This window comes from Berghia stephanieae, chromosome 4, assembly GCF_034508935.2.
Source record: "Berghia stephanieae isolate SIO BIC M18660-M18661 chromosome 4, UCSD_Bste_1.3, whole genome shotgun sequence".
Lineage (NCBI taxonomy): Eukaryota > Metazoa > Mollusca > Gastropoda > Nudibranchia > Aeolidiidae > Berghia > Berghia stephanieae.
In genome coordinates, this window is record NC_088363.1 from 94,583,804 (window position 1) to 94,603,901 (window position 20,098).

The following is a 20,098-nucleotide window of genomic DNA, read 5'->3' on the forward strand; positions in this document are numbered from 1 at the left end:
CACACACACACACACACACAGAGCAAAAAGCTAACAATCCACAATTTATGATAAAAGAAAAATAATTAAAATGCATTAAGTGGATAAATATATATAATTTAATTAATTAATAAATAATGATGATGATGTGGATGATGATGATGATGATAATAATCATCATCATTGTCACTACTACTACTACAACTACTACTTGTACTACTACTAATACTACTGCTGCTGCTGCTGCTACTACTATTACTACTACTACTGCTGCTAGTACTACTATTACTACTACTACTACTACTACTACTACTACTACTACTACTACTACTACTACTACTACTACTACTTGTGCGGCTATGTGGTCTTGTGGTATGATACTCGCTTTCGGATCGGAAGGTCCTGGGTTTGAGCCTCTGCTCGGCGCATAGTTGAGTACTTGGACTCTTTATTCACATTCTATCACCGTACTCAGGTGTAAAATGAGTACCTGGCCGTTCACAGCGTTGTCTCTGTCCGAAAAAAATTGTAGCATTGCCTAACAGGCATCATGTCCAGTCCTAAATGTTAATTGTTGCTGTTGGCCAGGGACCCCTTGTACTACTACTGCTACTATTACTACTACTACTACTACTACTACTACTACTTACTACTATGATTATCATTGTAACAAATATCAAATACAGTATTCGTGACATATTTTGAATGTTTCTGCGGAGTCCACTAATTTTTGATTTAAAAAATTCATCATGTGATAAAATCCAATAACCTGCACTTAACTAGAATAAATTAGAGTTTGTGTGTTTATGTATATCAAAGAAAATTACTATTTGTGTCGTAAAAATTATATTCCATACAACAAAAAGCCTAACGGATTATACTTTGGTAGTTTATAGAAATGCCGTCCTTAATAAAAGAAAAGCGAGTAGCTAAAAGATCAAAACAAAACATGGAACGAACTTGACGTCCACCTAGCTTTTTGTTATTGTTTTTCCCTGTCTCGGAAGGAAATTTTAAAAAAGTTCTACAAAAAATCCAATGTGCCAACCTGGTTGCTACTCAAAGCATCTGTAAAATTACTTCACTCGGCGTGGACCACTTTTTTACGACAGTACTGCAGATTCATCATGATTCAACTTAATATATCATATTACAATTCAAACACACAAATAACTGTCATAGTCAAGAATCATAGTACAATCTTCCCTTTACTTTATAATAATCGTTTTTGGCCTGTCCACTAGAAAGTTTCAATACAAAATATAAATAATCCACTGTCTTGGTACATTATTCATCTTAATTAAATTATATGAAATTGGCAAGCTTTGTCAATGACATTTTTTTCTTAAAAACATGACTTGAATTAGAATTTTTTGTCTCAAACTTTAGATTATTCCAAATTGACACAATTATATGACATAGGGTATTTTTCATTATAGATTGATTACATCTTTCAATAAATATCTGAAAATTTATCTCCCCTAGTCCTAGTATATGTAATGAAACACTTTTTTTTTTACTACAGAGTGTCGCAAATGACAAATTCCCCCCCCCCCCCCCTTTTTTTTTTCTTTGAAATCTTTTTCTCTCTCTCTTTTGTTGCTTTCTATAGAGTATACAAATAGTAATATTCATCCCCATTAAGAATAATAATAAATATTGACAAACGGAACAGAACAAATGATTAAAGTAATTTTAAAATTGACAGATTATCCGAGAAATAAAAAAATTCCATTAATTTAAAAACTCCTCAGTATAAAAACAGATCAAAGGGAAAACAATCAACACCATTTGGGAAGAAAAAAAAAACAAAAAAAAAACAAATAAAAACAAAAAACAAACCAAGTGAGCGGATTCAAACAAGTGCAGCAAAAAGGAACAAAATGAAAAGTTGATCTACCCAACGGAACTTTCTTTCTGCACTGACATCTGTGTAACTTAAAATTCATATATATGTGCAAGATAATTTTCCACCAGTTTTGCTTCATTGTTTTGATATTCAGATACACTGTTGAGTCTAGTTTTGTGGAAGTGTCATAATAAATTGTATTATTATGAGGAAGACAGGAAAATAGTAGGTTTGGTCGGTTTTGGGACGAACAACAGCCTAGGGATTTGTCCACTATCAACAATATCCCCAAAATAGTGGTAAGAATATGAACAAAAGAAGATCAATAAAGTTAACAGGCAGGTAGTGAAATCTTTCATGGTTGGTGGACTATGAACCGATTTGCTGATTAACAATTTTCTTACTGGTTTAAAAAAGAAAGATGGAATCGCCAGTTTGACGTTTTCAGTTCAAAGTGTCAAAAACTTACATTTGCCTTAATGCCATTTGCTTTTTAAAAAAAGCTGGATTTGGCATTTGAGCACTATTTACTTTTGATGCGGCTATGTGGTCTTGTGGTATGACACTCGCTTTCAGATTGGAAGATCCTGGGTTCGAGGTTCAAGCCTCGCTCGGTGCATAAAAGTCAAGTCCTTAGAGAAGGCTCTTTACTCAAATTCTATCACCAAACTCAGGTGTAAAATGAGTACCTGGCTGTTAACAGCGTTGTCTCTATCCAAAAAATTGTAATATCGCCTTAGAGGCATCATGTCCCGTCCTAAATGTTAAATGTTGCTGTTGGTCAGGGACCCCATGTAAAGTAAGGGCTTTGAGCACTTTTAGTGGATATTGTTCTATATATAAAAGCTCAATTTAATTTTATTTTCATTTTGTGTTAAATATCAATTGATATAAGCTGGCTTGGTACACAAATTACCACTGGCATTATTTCAGATTATTTGTAGCCTAGATTGGTATTTTGCATATTAAAAAAAAATTCTGCCAATTTGTCTGTGTATAATTATAATAAAAAGCCTGGTATTTCATTATTATTCATTGTCATTGACAGCCACTATCTGTGTATAATAAAAAGCATGTCCTTTTCTTATTGACAGACAATGTTTGTGGATAATCGTCCATGGACATGTCTACATATTCAATAACGACAACCTGACAAAATTGTTTCGCCTGACTGAACTGATGAGAGAGTGAGTACAATCATGAAAAAAGATTCAGACCTCTCTACTTTCAGAAATCTGAAATTTAACCATAGAAACAATTTGAATTTGAAATCACCTGCTTAATCACGGTTCGAAAATCAATTAGCAAGCAAGGACTCAATAATTCACATTTTTCGAAGTACGCTAGAGATAGATAGACGTCTAGTAAAATCTTAATAATTAAGTTAATTTTACCTCAATATCAATGTTCCCTGTGATTTAGACTCGTGTTTCATTTACACAAATCTGATAATGAACAGAATTTTCCACAAAAACAAAGGAAAGATTTTCTTTTTTTTAATAACGCAGTGCAAGTGCAGCTGCCATGTCTGTACTTATTCATTACACATCCAAAGCAGACCTCGACACAGTCCTTGATCAGGCTACACAATACAAAAACAAAAACACAGTACACTTCTGACAGGATGATTCATCCAGGGGAAATCACTCGCATTATATTCAACAATTATTAACATTGGTTAATAATTGGCTTATTTCCCTTAGACTAAAAATTTCAAGTCTTCTTTCCTCTCCTGGCCCTGTACGACCCCTCAGCCAATCCGAATGAAAATGGGAGAAAGACTTTTTTTTACTCTGTTGACTTTCATTTCGTCAACACCACATCGGATGTCATCAATGCCATGCATTATGTATTTTCTTGAGCGATCGGCGTTTGGCAGTTTTTAAAAAGTGGACACTGTTTTCAAATTTTGTTGTTTTGTCTTCAGATTCGTAACCAGTATTTATTTATCTAACGCGGGCTGGGAGGAATCTTGTAGTGACACAAGTCGAATCTCAGTATCTCTGTGGCTATGCTTAAGTGATGAAGAAAGGGTGTTATAATTATTTGCTTGTTGTGTTGTGCATGATTTGTACAAACATTTTAATGTAAATTAGATACAAATGCAAAGAAAATGGACACGTAATTTGTGTGGTGGTCAGTGAAATAAATTAATTCATAACTACTGTCATTAGGTTTGTTGCAATATCATCCATGTCGCTATTTGATAACGCAACTTCAGTCTGCTTCTATTAAAGGGTGTTCTATATGTGACCCCTCGTCTCAAAACGATATTATGTCGGGATGAACCAGATACTAAAAAGCCGAATTAAATCTAAACTGATCACACGTTTGAACTATTTCTATTTATCATTCTAAGATACGACATCCATTCTCTTCAATAAAATATGCAAACTCATTGCAAGGCTGATATTTCCGACCATCAACTCTATTTTCAGCATCTTAATCATTCCGACATCATACCGTTTTGAGACTAGGGGTCACATAATATTATTTAGACAAAACTCATTTCTTTTTCCCAGACCACGCCTTTTATTGAGGGGAAAGAAGGAAAGGATTCGAGAACGTTCGGGAGCAGATCATTGATAATGAGATTAGAAAGTAGATTTCAGTTTGTAAGAAAAGGTTGGGGAGCGTCATCTTACAAAACAGTGAATCGAATGACAATTTAGAACATTGAATCACGTGAGTGAAATTTACACAAATCTTTTTGCGTTTGATATTTTAAAATTGTTGCATGTTTTAGTGGAACTTCATTCGGGTCTTTGTTTTTCAATTAAATGTAATGATTTATAAGTACTGTTTGAAAATATACTAAATATACTCATTTATATACGTGTGTATCATTTTATTCATTTTAGTCGAATGGTTATGAAGATACAACCGTTTGAAAAATGTCTCATCTTTTTGTGGCCACCCGATATATCAATTGTAAGTCAGTCTTTGATGAGGGTAATAACACTTCCACACAAATATGTATCTGCACAAAACTGGAACTATTCCTCAGTCTTCAGGGTCGACTCAAAACATTACGAGGTGTTTTCTTGAAGGAGACAAACATTTTCCCGCTAATTTCACTGTGGACTGTAATCATTGGAGGGGGAGAGCGGCGTTAAGGTTTGGCCCTGGAATCGCTGCTCCTGGAGTCATTGCCGCCCCTGGATTTGGTGCTTCAGGGTTCCTTGTTGGCCATGAGTTTAATGTCTCTCCTGGGTTTATTGGTTCTCCTGTATTCGTCAGGCCTGGGTTTATTGGTTCTCCTGCATTCGTCAGGCCTGGGTTTATTGGTTCTCCTGCATTCGTCAGGCCTGGGTTTATTGGTTCTCCTGCATTCGTCAGGCCTGGGTTTATTGGTTCTCCTGCATTCGTCAGGCCTGGGTTTATTGGTTCTCCTGCATTCGTCAGGCCTGGGTTTATTGGTTCTCCTGCATTCGTCAGGCCTGGGTTTATTACCCCTCCTGAGTGTGTTGTATCTGGGCTTGTCACTCCTGGTCTTGCCTCATTAGTACTGATTGGTTGATCCAGTCTATGCTGTCTTTGAGCAGTCGCTGGATTGCCGTTTGGAGACGCTATTTGGGGAGATCGTGCATTCTGACTCATCGCAGGAGAACGGTGAACTGGTCTTGAAATAAAGTTGTTGTTTGGATTAGGCCTGATCTCGTTATAGGCCCCGTGAGGCTGGATAGAAAGAAATTGAAAACATTTGGAAAAATATTGAAAACAATCAAATGGATAGAAATACGTCTTGTAACAGTGTCTCAAATTCAAATGAGCAGGTGAGTTATAATAACCGCATAACTCTGACACCAGAGTTTTGGCTGGTAAGGCACTTTACATACAATACCTCATTCGATTCAGGCGTAAATGAGTACCAGGAAATAGTCAGTGGCGGATATGTAAGAGTGCGGTATCAAAAAGGACGGTTCGGGCAACTTGTACAATATCAGTTGAAACGTCGGTTTTCTATGGCTGGCGGTGGGAATAAATGGAGCATTGTGAAGCATACTGGGTTTGTGTATCTGAGAAAATGCGCTATATAAATGTTCTCATTTACGAAAAATACACAATATGAACTAATTAAATTGTTACAAGATGATGCTCAAAAAGAAAGTTTTGGGGCAAAAATCACTTCCTCGTCCAACAACAAAGGCAATACTGTTAGGAAGTCCAAAAAAAAAAAAATAAAAAAATTCTCAACCACGTTGCGATTGTCATGATAGAAACGATTATAAATTTTCAAATGCAAGGATGCAAGAGTCTCTTATCATTTCCATCTAATAACTCCACCTGTATTTTGTATGTTCAACGATACAGTACGAAATATTAATGTGATCAAGATAGCATTGTAAATGTTGCTGCTCTAAGCTCGAAGAAATAAATAATAGTGTGAAATTGAATGTATGCTTCAATTTAATTACAAAAACAGATCAAATGAATGTTTCGGGTTTCTCCTTTATCAACAAAACAGGATGAATGAAACACCAAAGATGCGACAACTTGTAACATCCTGGTAGACACTCTAATTGGCCAGGAGCCAGCATATGCTCTGATCTTACCCTGTTCCGGAATCGCCTTGTTCTAAGCATCCTCTGTCTGTTGCCACTGTTACTTCTGTCACCCAAAAACTGGCGATTGTTGATGATTGGGCTATGTGTATCATCAACTTGAATCACTCGAACTTCAACTCTTGGGTCCGAAATGGTTTGCTTGGAAATGCCAAAAAGATGAGTAAAATGAACATTCGTATAGATGGTGTTGTTAAAGCACAAAAGGTTAAATCATTAGAATCATCGGTGGCTCAAGAGCACAGCAACACCTGGGGCCGTTTTCATGAACGCGGATTAGCGCTTAGTCTCGGACTATCTCTGACTTTAGTCAATGACTTGAAAAAATCGGATTTAATGTGAGTCCGGGACTAAAATCACGGAACCTTCGAACTAAGTTTTAGTCATTTGCCGAAGCAAGACTTCATGATTTAGTCTGTCTAGTTACTAGGTGACGTCACAGCGTCAACAAGATAGCCGCTATTTTTAGATTGAGTGCGCTTCGCTTCGGAAAGAAAATATGTCGGTTATGAATGACAGAGGCAAACAGTGTTCTGTTGCCATTTTAACCCCCCCCCCCCCCCCCAAAAAAAAAAAATCAAACAAAAAAAAACAAAACAAAAAAAACAAAACAACTGAATCTATCAGAGTGAATAGAAGACTCCGAAATCGAAGGGTTTGCGTCAAAGAACAAAAAAAATAATATAATAATTAGAAAGTATAGTGGAAACAAAAGTTATTCTGTTGACATTGCAATTGGCTGAAATAGAGTGATTAACCAGAACACACTTTCTCTTTTGTGTAATTATTATTATTTTTTATTTTTTATTTTTTGGTTTAATTTCTTTGAGTTTCAATCTAGGTGTTGGTCGTCTCAATGAAAGTGTCATTGGCCTAAATATAGAATTGATAGTCGACGATGGACACTATTGCAGTCTATAACAGTCGACAGTTAATATCACGTGTGTTACTAATTTCCTCTTTGGAAATTTTTTGCATTGTAAGTATGAAGGCGTGTGTATCTTTCCTGCTTTCATGTAGTAGAGAGGTGATGTTACCCGCACAAAGTAGTCGAATTAGTCAACGTCCTTACAACGCTCACTTCTAGGCAAGTGACAAGCTATTCCGAGACTAGAAAGCGTTCATGAAATTCGATTTTTTTAGACACTTGCTTTGCTTGGGATTAAGACTAGCTAGTCATTTACTAGACTAATAAATTACTCAATCTAGTCCTCGATCATGAAAATGGGCCCTGGTAACAAAAGCTAGTAATGCTATTGAAGGGTGCCAAACCTTTGACGTAATATTCCTGTCAACGGTTTGTCCCTTGATAAAATTACATGAATTAAACCCAGTTGTAACAATTCATAAACGAGTGGTAGCACAGACTAGCCGAGCTTAATTATGATAGAAAATTGTACCATAGGGTTTTCTAGGAGAGTATATGACGTATTATTAGCACATTAAGAATAGTTTATCTTTGGAAATCCGTTATGACAAATAATCATATTTATCTATAAAGTTTTAGAGCAAACAAATAAAAATAATTTCAGACACAGTTTTTCTTTCATCTCTCAACACCACCGCCACCACCACTATAATAAAAAATAAAACAACAACACAACCAACAACAACTACTACTATTACTACGTACGACAACAACTACAAACAATAACTACAACAACAACTACTACTACGACTACTACTACTACTACCACCACCACTACTACTACTACTACTACTACTACTACTACTACTACTACTACTACTACTACTACTACTACTACTACTACTTACGCCGGCAGGCCTAAGGTAATGAGGAACGCCAGGAGCTTGAAATCGTTGTAGTTGTAGTGGACAGTCGACCAAATTGGTCGACCTGAAGATTGAACAATGATTATGGTATTCCTTTTAAAATTAAATTGTAATGATCTTGGTGCTCTTTTTAATTTTGTTGTTCCTGTTCTTGTTACCGATGATGAAGTGATGATTTTGTTGTTGTTGTTGTTGTTGTTGTTGTTGTTGTTGATGTTGTTGATGATGATGATGATAATGATGATGATAATAATAGTAATGATGATGATGATGATGATGATGATGATGATGATGATGATGATGATGATGATGACGTGACATCAATGGTGGTGTTATTGTTTTGGTAGAAGTGTTGGAGCGGGTTGTGACGATGTTGGTGTAATCGTGGTTGTGGTGGTGTGGTTGTTGAGACAAAACATATGGTGTAAACAAGAATGTGAAAAGAAGGAGGTGAAGGAACGTAAGGCTCGGGATGAGAAGGATGGAGAGGAGGATGAGGAAGAGGACATGCAATAGGAGAAATAAGAAGAAACTGTGTTAAACATACGGGGGGGGGGGGGGGGGAATGAATTAAGAAGACGCTAGAACAGGAAGAATAACATAATCATACATCAAGGGTAACTGACAAAATGCAGTTCTTCATTTCAGTACAAAAAAAACTTTTTTTTTTACCCAATCAAATAACTCCCTATCAAACTTGTCAAAAAGCCTCAAACTTGATAGGTATAAAAACGCTTCAGCCTGAAGGCTTTTTGACAAGATTAATGGGGATTTATTTTCAGGTTAAAAATTTATTGACAGGTTTGTGGTCATCTAAATCAATTGATACTTAAACTAATATCCTTTTTAACTGACTGAATTGAAAACAATGTGTATTATTAATGTAATACATGTATGGTAATGTAATACCAAGATCAAAATCGCTAAAATAAGATTTGAACCACCTACCTGCATCTGGCCTGATTGAAGTCAAATACCTGTCCAGCAGGACACCTCAGAGAATACCGTCGGGACAAGTAACACCTGAAGAAGGCTGTACACGAATCGGAAGCAGGATCAGGGATATCCTGCAACTGTGGTCCACAGAATTGGCCCGCCACAATGTGGACAATGAAGATGATTGCTTTGGGAATATTATCATTATATATGTAGGTATTCAAATTTGGGTAGAAATGATATATTACAGACCTACCTTCAACTACGAAAATGTGTACATTTATAAATTTTAACTTCGAATAGAAAAGCATTATTGGGTCTTTAATATAATTAAGTAGTCCTTCATAGTTATTCGTCCCATGGCATATAGCATGCTCGCTACCCTTTGGATAGGACGCTCCGAACTTTGGCAGATCTAACAGACCCTCTACCCAATCACTGCTGGGCGGACAGGGGGGGGGGGGTGTCCGAATAAAATCTCGACTACACTCGGAGCGATCTCAGTCCCTTTGCGTGTGAAGCCATTGCTTCTACCAACTGAGGTACTGGGACCCCCTTAATTCAATATATAACATTTTGAAAAGGGAATTTAGTACCAGCGTCCCTTGCCAAGAGCAACACCGAGCAAGAGGATGAGAAGTGTAGCCTGTAAGATGCTATAACAATTCGTTTTCAGCAGGACGAGACACGCATGCGCACAACCAACATGACGTTCTCTCTCTAATAACTTTTCCGCCGGTGACGTCACAGACTATGGGTGACGTCCAATCAATGGACGCTACTCTTCCGCTAATCTCATTCCCTATAAGTCTTTTTCTATGATTAAACTTTGCACTGCTTTCACTTTCAGCGGAATCCAGAATGTATTAAACCGCATGTTAAGGTGTCGTAATGAATGTTTTACCTATTCCAAATACTACAAGTTTCGTCATTTTCGAGTGAAAAAACTTGGTCCGTGCTGAAGTTTTGCAGTCGTGAACCAACTGTGGGTGATGATTAAAGTGTAAGACGAGTACAATCTATATCTATATATATAGACGCATAGTTTCATTAAATTAAAAAAAAAGAAAATAATACCACAAAGAGAAATTGGTTGTATAAGTCGCTTCTTCTATCACGCTTGTGTATTATTATTACACTGTCCACTGACAAAACACGGTTATCTCATTTGTCCTTTATTTCCCACATTGATCAATGAAAATGACCCCCAACTGGTCAACCCATTTAAAATTCTAATTCTTTGCGGTGTCGGGTTTGAAAGCCTTGGAGAAATTATTGTAATCTTGATCAATATTTGAAGTTAAAGTTTTCCTGAGCAAAATTGAATTATTTTTTTTTTTAATGTCGGAGTACAACAGGTGTGAGGGCATAGAAAAATTGAAGAGATTTTTAAAAACCAAAAATACGAGCATATTATTATTATCATAATAAAATATAATACACCCAATTTCATCGATCAATAGGCCTGAAATACAAGATTTGTGACCAATAAAAGGTTTTGTCACAGTATGGCACAATAAGCTGATGACGGTTTACAAATGTATATTTTTAAATCTGTTGTACAATGAAAATCTATAATAGTTTACTTTGTGGTTCAACTCGTTGCGGAAGTATCTACTTGTGTCACGTGTGTGTCAATGTGTGTAAAGACGGTCTTTTTCTGATCACTGCTAAAATCCGTGTTTTATAAACATTGTCATGCACATATCATTTTATTTCTTTTCCTTTCTTAGCGTGTTCACAATTGTCGTAGCTTTCACTCTATAGAAGGAAAGCATGTTTACTTCATTAGACGTAAATTTGTTTCTGGGTTACATGTGACTGGTTGAGGAAGCGACTCAGCCTTGGATATTCAGCTCCTGTTTTGAAAATGTCACGGAGGGTCGCATTTTTAAACTTGTAAATTAAGTCTATAGATAGAACGAAATTGACGTCACTCAGCTCTTTGTTATTGTTTTTTTTTCTAGTAATTTTTATGAGTAGTTCTCACTAAATTATATTAATTAGATTATACAAAATTAAAGTTACACATTGTTTTGTGTGTTGGTGCGTTATATCCGGTTGGCGGATGATGTGAGCTTTTTAACTAAACTCAATGCATCAATAACTTATCGCCATGTTGAATTATTTTGTTTTTGTTTATAAAATGATTTTAGTTTCTTGAACAACCAAAAAATGAAATTTGATAATTGTCAATTTAAAACCAATTTCTTGTTTTCCAACATCGCTTTTTTCATTCACTCTCATTGACCGGGCCGATATATTCAGTTTTTTAAAAAGTTTTTACTCACAAAAATGTGTGCTTTCCACTTATCTTATGTTTTTTAAAAAGCCACTGTCCATGGCAACAGGACAATTTTTTGTCTCTCTTTCGAAACCGACCTTTTTTCTTTCATAAGCGAAGCGCACTCAATCTAAAAATAGTTGCTATCTTCGTGACGCTATGACGTCACCTAGTAACTAGACTCAGACTAAATCATGAAGTCTTGCTTCGGCAAATGACTAAAACTTAGTCCGAAGGTTCCGTGATTTTAGTCCTGGACTTGCTTAGTCAGCTCACATGAAATCCGATTTTTTTCAAGTCATTGACTAAAGTCAGAGATAGTCAGAGACTCAGCGCTAGTCCGCGTTCAGGAAAACGGCCCCAGGTGTTTTATCAAAAGGAATCATTATCCCCACAAAACTTGTCTACATATATAACCAAATCGCTGTCCACCATTGGTAAGAGGTACTGGACTATAGGCTATACTCCGTTCCATAATTCATATCCAAGCTTAGATATTAATCTCTCTAGAATGTTCTGTTGTATGACACTAATGAGTTGCATGTTTATTCCATACACCCATGACCAACGCGTACTTACTTGCAGGTCTGAAAACCTGGTTTTATTATTGTAATGACTCTCAATCTAACGCCAAAGTGTCAATTACAAATGTGTTAAAACAAGCCCATAATTGAGTTCCATTATCAGACCTGCAAAATGTGTGCACAACCAACAAAAATAATTTTTCCAATTTGAAAAAATGACAACTCAGATTAAGCTATGATTATTTGCGCTATTTAAAAGCTTTTATAGTTACTAATTTCAACTTTCAGATGCTTTACGGTACAATGTCATAGCCTATGAAGATTATAACATGTAATATCAAAATCCATGGCGTCAAGTGTTAACATTTTCAATGTCTGATTTTGTCCATTAAGAGGGAAGAGAAGGAAGGAGAAAGTCCATGTTTCCCGGCCAGACAATGTTAACGACAAAATAAATGGAGATCAAGGTTTATGAACGCGATACATTTATTACGGAACTAAATTACATGTAGATATAACACAAATAGAACGATACAATTCTATTTATCCATTCATCCTTTCTCCTGACATCCACGAATAAGGAACACCGCAATATTAAAGTGATAGAAAACAGGAGACTGGAAAGCGGTATTCTGTTCAGCTGGACATAAGAACTCCCCTCTGGTTTCCGGCGCTACGCTTATATAGCACCAGGCTCGAACCCTGATTGGCTAAAAACGGGATTCAAAAATGCCTAGCACCCTGGGAAGGCACGGTCAACTCCAGACTCATTCTGGTGATTTCCTAGCAACCAATGCTAGGCCATAACAGTATTTACAAGTATAGCATGTGTAAGTCATTTTTCTTCTGATTCTAGCAGCACTTTATACTGTAAGCATGCACGCCACTGACTGGTTGTGTGTTATGAATAAACGATAAGTTATAATTCCGATTTCGATTTAAGCAACAAGGCACATGAACATGTGTACTCGGTACCGATGACCTTTTGACACCAAAGTAAAATGTCGTTGTGAAGTTGGCAAGTTAAATCACCATCGTTAATTTTTACACAATTTAAATTGCTGATATCTCAGCTCTTGGAGTAATGAGAAAGTGGTTCTACGTCACAATTTAAACCTTAGAGCACGAGCTTTTTTTCATAAAAATTCCATGCTTTCATCCCTAATTTGCGCGATTCGGGGTTTTGTGTCCCTAATTACCCCTAGCTATGAGTGGGAAAATGTGTTAAGTGTCTCATGCAAAAATTTAACGCTGGGCTTAAATCTGTTCTTTATATTTTGCGACAATTTTACTAATCTTATAACTAACCATGCAAGGCGTCCCAGTATTGCTGGATCACCAACGCCACAAATGAAGTCAACTCTTATAACAATGCATGTATTCCATTCTATATATTTTATCTATTTTTATTTGAATTGTCACTCCAATAGCAATATATTGAGGGTGATATAGAAGTAGAATATAATACGTCTCGAATTAGATGTTTTGGAGATTAATTGTTTGATATGAGGCTGAGCCAAATTGGATCATTTAACTGAGAGAAAACATTTTTATAAAAAATAAACTCCTTCCATCGTTTTGTGTTTAAACATTATAAACATTATACTTGACACTTGACACAGTCTCTGTATGACCAATGAGATTTGTATTGACTGTTTATTGAATTGACACCATTATCTTGTCCTGCTTCAAACAGCCTTATAAAAATTTCAGGTATTAACCCTTTTGACATATTAGTGGTCATCTCAATTTATCAATACAAGGAGTAAAAGCTATCTGATCAAACTGAAAAGGTTGGTTTGACAACCATGACGTATTTTGAAAAAGGATGGTTCCAGGTTTCAGAGATTTTGACAAAATGAGGCTCATTGTAATCGCTCGATATTTGAAGGATGAGTTTTCTGCCCTAAATTTATAAACTGTTTTTTTTTCAGAGTACGGCAGAAAATACAGCAGAGGAGGCATTGCAGTCATTCTACTGGGAGATCAATGAAGCTCGACTCGCATCGCTGTTACTGATGTCAATGCTAGGATGGTCTAAGTTTCCTGCTGCCACAACAAAATACTGTATTATGTCAAAGAAATGTAAGTCTGGTCTGAACCCTTTTTCAAATTAGAATGTATCCCATTATTCATCTCAGTATAAGCACAGATTGTTCGTAAAGGAAACAGATAAAGATAAAGTGATGCTCTAGTCGCAGCGATAATACTGCTCCTGCCTGAACTAAAAAGATGAAATCTTCGATTCGATTCAATCAAATAATAAGAGACATTATTGTTGAATCAGATGAAAGTAAACCCAAACCCGTAGATAAAGATCTAAAAATGATTAATGTCTTTATCTAATATGTCTTCTACAGTTTTAACATTTTGGCCAGAAAACTAGATCTTCAAATATCGATTGATCAAAATGATCCTCATCTTGTAAAAAACTCTCAAAAGTGTCACTTCCAGGAAGTACGGCAGTGATGTATCTCACGTTATCCTAATTGGCCAGCAATCAAGGCAGGTAAAATATTATTATTGTTTCTGTTGTTGTTGCTGGCTCCATTCCCAAACAAGCCCGAACCACCATTTCCACCTTGGAGACTTGAGAGGACGAGGAGATCCATGAGAGAAGTTCCATCTTTGCCGTGGCTGTAGTGATCCCCGTGCATTCTACTCGGTCCCTTCACGTAATGATGGTAGTAATGACCTCCACCGTGCATCATAGAGGGGCCGGGATAAGCTCCGCTACTTTTACCAGATGGGACATGATGGACGTGAATAACTTTGGTGGGTGACTGGTGGTGCTGATAATAATAGTAGTGTCTGTAACAGATATATATATATATTATATATATATATATATATATATATATATATATATATATATATATATATATAAAAAAATTTAAATATTATTATATATATTAAGAGAGGGGAGAGAGAGAGAGAGAGAGAGAGAGAGAGAGAGAGAGAGAGAGAGAGTGAGAGAGAGAGAGTAGAAACGATACATATTTATAAATATGAATGTTTATATAGAAAATTATCTATCCAAATTAATCATGACCAATGCGCTTCGGATTACGATATATCTATTCACTCAGCAGACAGTAGGGCACAGATTTTCCATTTACTTCAATTATTTGCATCAACAATCGCTCTTTGACGTCCTTTAGGCTAATAATATTGGAATTTCAATCGGACAGGCTGGAACCAAATTATCATTCGCCTTCAGACAAAGGAGGAAATGTGAATTAAGCGTCACACCCAGAACTGACAGCCGAAGCAAGAGATTCATTGTCAACATCATTTAGAAACTGACCACAATCAATATCACTTGACCTCGTTACAAACGATGACGTTTGAGGTAGTTGATGTTGTTGTTGTGGATGATATTCATGATGGTGGTGATGATGATGATGATGACGATGATGATGATGATGATGATGATGATGATGATGATGATGATGATAATGATGGTGATGATGATGATGATGATGATGATGATGATGATGATGATGAACGGGCTTTCACATTACAAAAAGAACTGCAGATACACACGCATGCACGCACAAATACACACACAAACACACACACACACACACACACACAAACAAGGGAGTATTTATTTTGGTATCCTATCAATTTCAATTATTGTATGGATTTATCGTTTATTTTCTCTTTTATTTCATTTAAATTATCTATTTATTGTTTCATTTATTTGCTCATTTGTTATAATAAAAAAATCTTATTGCAATTTGATATAATCTTTTACTTGTACTCGCCTTTAAACGAAAAAGGGTTGCTTTTATTTCCTCGCCCCCCCCCCCCCCCCCCTCCCTTTTTTTTCTTTTCTTCTCAAGTCCATCTACTAGTGATTAGGTCGTTAACCGGCTCTATTAGATATGTCAAAAAAGCATTTCGCTTCGCTATCGTTCTGTCAAATGGGGAGGGAAACAATTACTATTGTCCGATTAAAGTTAGGGAAACCAGGATAAACTAAGTCTCTAAAGAACTACCACTAAAGAATCATGGGTGGGAATAGTCAATCTCTTACTTTTTTGGCCGATATATTTGGTACTTGGGGTAATGGCCTGGGCAGACATTAGGGATGCACATCACTGTGGAATACAATAAATGAAACACACAGACATAAGGGATGCACATCACTGTGGAATACAATAAATGAAACACACAGACATAAGGGATGCACATCACTGTGGAATACAATAAATGAAACACACAGACATAAGGGATGCACATCACTGTGGAATACAATAAATGAAACACACAGACATAAGGGATGCACATCACTGTGGAATACAATAAATGAAACACACAGACATAAGGGATGCACATCACTGTGGAATACAATAAATGAAACACACAGACATAAGGGATGCACATCACTGTGGAATACAATAAATGAAACACACAGACATAAGGGATGCACATCACTGTGGAATACAATAAATGAAACACACAGACATAAGGGATGCACATCACTGTGGAATACAATAAATGAAACACACAGACATAAGGGATGCACATCACTGTGGAATACAATAAATGAAACACACAGACATAAGGGATGCACATCACTGTGCAATACAATAAATGAAACACACAGACATAAGGGATGCACATTGCTGTGGAATACAATAAATGAAACACACAGACATAAGGAATGCACATCACTGTGGAATACAATAAATGAAACACACAGACATAAGGGATGCACATTGCTGTGGAATACAATAAATGAAACACACAGACATAAGGAATGCACATCACTGTGGAATACAATAAATGATACACACAGACATAAGGAATGCACATCACTGTGGAATACAATAAATGAAACACACAGACATAAGGGATGCACCTTGCTGTGGAATACAATAAATGAAACACACAGACATAAGGGATGCACATCACTGTGGAATACAATAAATGAAACACACAGACATAAGGAATGCACATCACTGTGGAATACAATAAATGAAACACACAGACATAAGGAATGCACATCACTGTGGAATACAATAAATGAAACACACAGACATAAGGAATGCACATCACTGTGGAATACAATAAATGAAACACACAAGACATAAGGGATGCACATCACTGTGGAATACAATAAATGAAACACACAGACATAAGGGATGCACATCACTGTGGAATACAATAAATGAAACACACAGACATGAGGAATGCACATACTGTGGAATACAATAAATGAAACACACAGACATAAGGAATGCACATTGCTTTGGAATACAATAAATGAAACACAATTGAAATATAATATAAATATACGAACGTTTTATATCGCATTTTAACGTATCCGTCATATTCAAAGCATTAACAAAAACGCTTCATTTTTTTTTTTTTTTTGGTGTGATTTACCATAATATGAATCCGAACTTTCATTCCACGTAGTACAAATTATTAAATGGTTAAGGGTACTTTTGTTGAATCCCCACAACAATATCTGTCACTGTCTATAAACGAGGTACTCAATAAAATGTGAATGAGTGGTATGCATAATGTAGTTTACCCTATCACACCAGGCGAAGGCCAGCCTTTTTGTTATAGGTGTCACCTATCCGACCATTGACCACTCTAAATTTTGCTTTACTTTTGGTATCTACGAAACACCTTTCCGCTGAGCTAATGACATGATATCCTCGAGACAGAAGGGGACAATTATTGTTTGTTACGAAAAGACAAAAATATAAAAAGTAAGTATAATTTTGCGTAACACTTGACACGATGGCTCGTGATCATCTCATTGTCATGGCCCGTGATCATCTCATTGTCATGGCTCGTGATCATCTCACTGTCATGGCCCGTGATCATCTCATTGTCATGGCCCGTGATCATCTCATTGTCATGGCCCGTGATCATCTCATTGTCATGGCCCGTGATCATCTCATTGTCATGGCCCGTGATCATCTCATTGTCATGGCTCGTGATCATCTCATTGTCATGGCCCGTGATCATCTCATTGTCATGGCCCGTGATCATCTCATTGTCATGGCCCGTGATCATCTCATTGTCATGGCCCGTGATCATCTCATTGTCATGAAATCTGATTCCAGTATTCGCTAGATCCATCCGAGCACACCAAAATCCAGCACGCTCTCCAAAACGCCCGGTGGAGCTGGCTGACCGAATTGTATCTTATAGATAGTACGCACTTGGATAATAAGCTCACAACATTGCCATCCGGAAGTATAAAGGACCAACACACAAAACTCTGTGTAACCATGAACGTTTATAGTCTGGTTGATACAGTTTAGTGAGATTTACTCATAAACGCGGGTAGCAAAAAAAAAAAAAAAAAAAAAATAACAAAGACCTGAGTACGTCATCTTCGTTCTATCTTTAGTATAATATAATAATTCGTTGTTACCTTCCATGATCATCGGATTTGCTACGCTCTCACGAGTACTGCCTTTCAATTTCTAAATGTATTACAGATTAAAGAAAATAGAGATAATTATAATCCGATTTCTCCTCAGCAACACAAAGATACAACCAAGGATATACGGGGCCACAAAACAGACGCAGTTCGAAAGTAACATCGGGACCCCCCCAAGGAGATAGTCTGAGCCCGATTCTGTTCACAATATACTTAGAACACGCTCTGAAAGAAGTTCGAAAAGTCATTCCAAAACCAACGACTCATATTGAGAATGCAATCCCTAGACAAATCGCCTATGCAGATGATGTCGATTTTATTGGATCAACACCAGCAAATATAGACATCATACAAAATACCCTCATGAAATATAACCTCCAAGTCAATGCCAATAAAACCGAATTTACAACAATATCGAGGAACAAAGAGGAATGGAAAAGAACAAAGAAAGTCGGCTCACTAATTGGAGACACCGAGGATGTACAAAGAAGAAAACAGCTATCAAACGCCGCACTCAGTAAACTCACCAATGTATGGATTAGAGGTGACAAAATAAAGAGAAAAACCAAACTGAAACTGTACCGTGCTCTTGTAAAACCGGTACTTCTGTATAACTGCGGCACTTGGGTGTTGACAAAATCCGAAGAAGAACATCTGGATGCCTTCCATCGCACACAGCTAAGAAGGGTACTGGACATCAATTACCCAAAAAAGATCTCAAATGAATCACTCTATAAGATCACAAAAGAAAGACCAATCTCCCTTGACATTTTACAACAACGATGGCAACTTTTCGGTCACATACTACGCAGGGACAAAAACAAACCAGCTAACCAAGCCATATCGGGATACTTCCAAAAACACGGTAACCTTTTCAGAGGAAGACCGATCACAACACTCCCTGTGATCCTAAACAAAAACCTCACAACACTTGGACAAAGCATTAGTCTCATAACGGCAGGGGACCTTGAAAATCTGAGAACGCTAGCAGAGGACCGGCAATATTGGAGACACCTCACACAGGAAATACTGGGAACAGCCAAAGCGACCCGATCTTTCGGTCGAGACGCGAAAGGCATCTAAGTCAGTCAGTCAGAGATAATTCCATTTTCTCATGCGAAGCGAGAGTTTGTCTTTATGTTAAGCCTCCCACCTCCCTCCCTTAACAAACAAACAAACAAACAACCAAAAACAACAAAAACAACCAAAAACGGGAGTAACCAAAACATCAGTCGGAGTGCAACTAGGTAAAGTTAGAGTTATGTTCAATGGAGAAAAATTGGTACCGTAAGGGTACTCAAATGCGGCTCCTCCGGCCATTTCGGGATAGACCCAAACGACCACTTTCTGTTACTTGCCAGGTACTTTTGCATGTAAGTGCGGTGAGAAGATGTGAGTAAAATCCCTTTTAACTTTGTGCCGCCCCTAACTAGAGACCTTCCGGTCTGAAAGCGAATTTATATTTCTTTTTTGTTTGTTTCTCAAACTTCCAGCAATAGAATTAAAATGGTTGTGTTAATAATAAAAAGAAAAGAATTTCAAATATCTATATAAATCATTACAAGAAATAAATGAAATGATTGAATGGATCATTATTTCTTCAGCGAGTTACCTAGAATTAAAATAATACAAATCCGTTTAGAAGAGAACATTGCCATGCTTGAACAAATGAACGTTTACACTTTGGAGAACAAACTAAAAGATTTGTAAGTGGCTTGACTCTTTGAATTATGTTCTTGACAAACTCATCTA

The 20,098-nt window shown here is 36.7% G+C and overlaps 2 protein-coding genes across 2 annotated transcripts; both read right to left on the reverse strand.

The window, feature by feature from the left end:
- Positions 1-4,622: 4,622 nt before the first annotated feature.
- Positions 4,623-10,105, reverse strand: LOC144972128 (uncharacterized). Its single transcript, XM_078913208.1, has 5 exons — positions 10,028-10,105; positions 9,136-9,310; positions 8,170-8,251; positions 6,385-6,534; positions 4,623-5,506 (listed from the first exon to the last, which is right to left on the reverse strand). Exons 1-5 carry the CDS (start codon positions 10,053-10,055, stop codon positions 4,919-4,921), a joined length of 1,023 nt encoding a protein of 340 aa, XP_078769334.1. The 5' UTR covers positions 10,056-10,105; the 3' UTR covers positions 4,623-4,918.
- A 3,206-nt stretch (positions 10,106-13,311) lies between these two features.
- Positions 13,312-20,087, reverse strand: LOC144971602 (uncharacterized). Its single transcript, XM_078912674.1, has 3 exons — positions 19,959-20,087; positions 15,974-16,037; positions 13,312-14,742 (listed from the first exon to the last, which is right to left on the reverse strand). The coding sequence occupies exons 1-3, from the start codon at positions 20,002-20,004 to the stop codon at positions 14,412-14,414; spliced, it is 441 nt and encodes a 146-aa protein (XP_078768800.1). The 5' UTR covers positions 20,005-20,087; the 3' UTR covers positions 13,312-14,411.
- Positions 20,088-20,098: the final 11 nt, after the last annotated feature.

Coding starts and splice junctions, on each gene's coding strand:
- LOC144971602 (XM_078912674.1), bottom strand. CDS start 20,004: ATGGCAATGTTCTCTTCTAAACGGATTTGTATTATTTTAATTCTAG. Junction 16,038..19,958: donor TTGTATTATTTTAATTCTAG/GTAACTCGCTGA, acceptor TGTATTCCACAG/TGATGTGCATCCCTAATGTC. Junction 14,743..15,973: donor CAAATATATCGGCCAAAAAA/GTAAGAGATTGA, acceptor TATCTGTTACAG/ACACTACTATTATTATCAGC.
- LOC144972128 (XM_078913208.1), bottom strand. CDS start 10,055: ATGACGAAACTTGTAGTATTTGGAATAG. Junction 8,252..9,135: donor TTCAATCAGGCCAGATGCAG/GTAGGTGGTTCA, acceptor TTCAATCTTCAG/GTCGACCAATTTGGTCGACT. Junction 5,507..6,384: donor CAAGGCGATTCCGGAACAGG/GTAAGATCAGAG, acceptor CTTTCTATCCAG/CCTCACGGGGCCTATAACGA.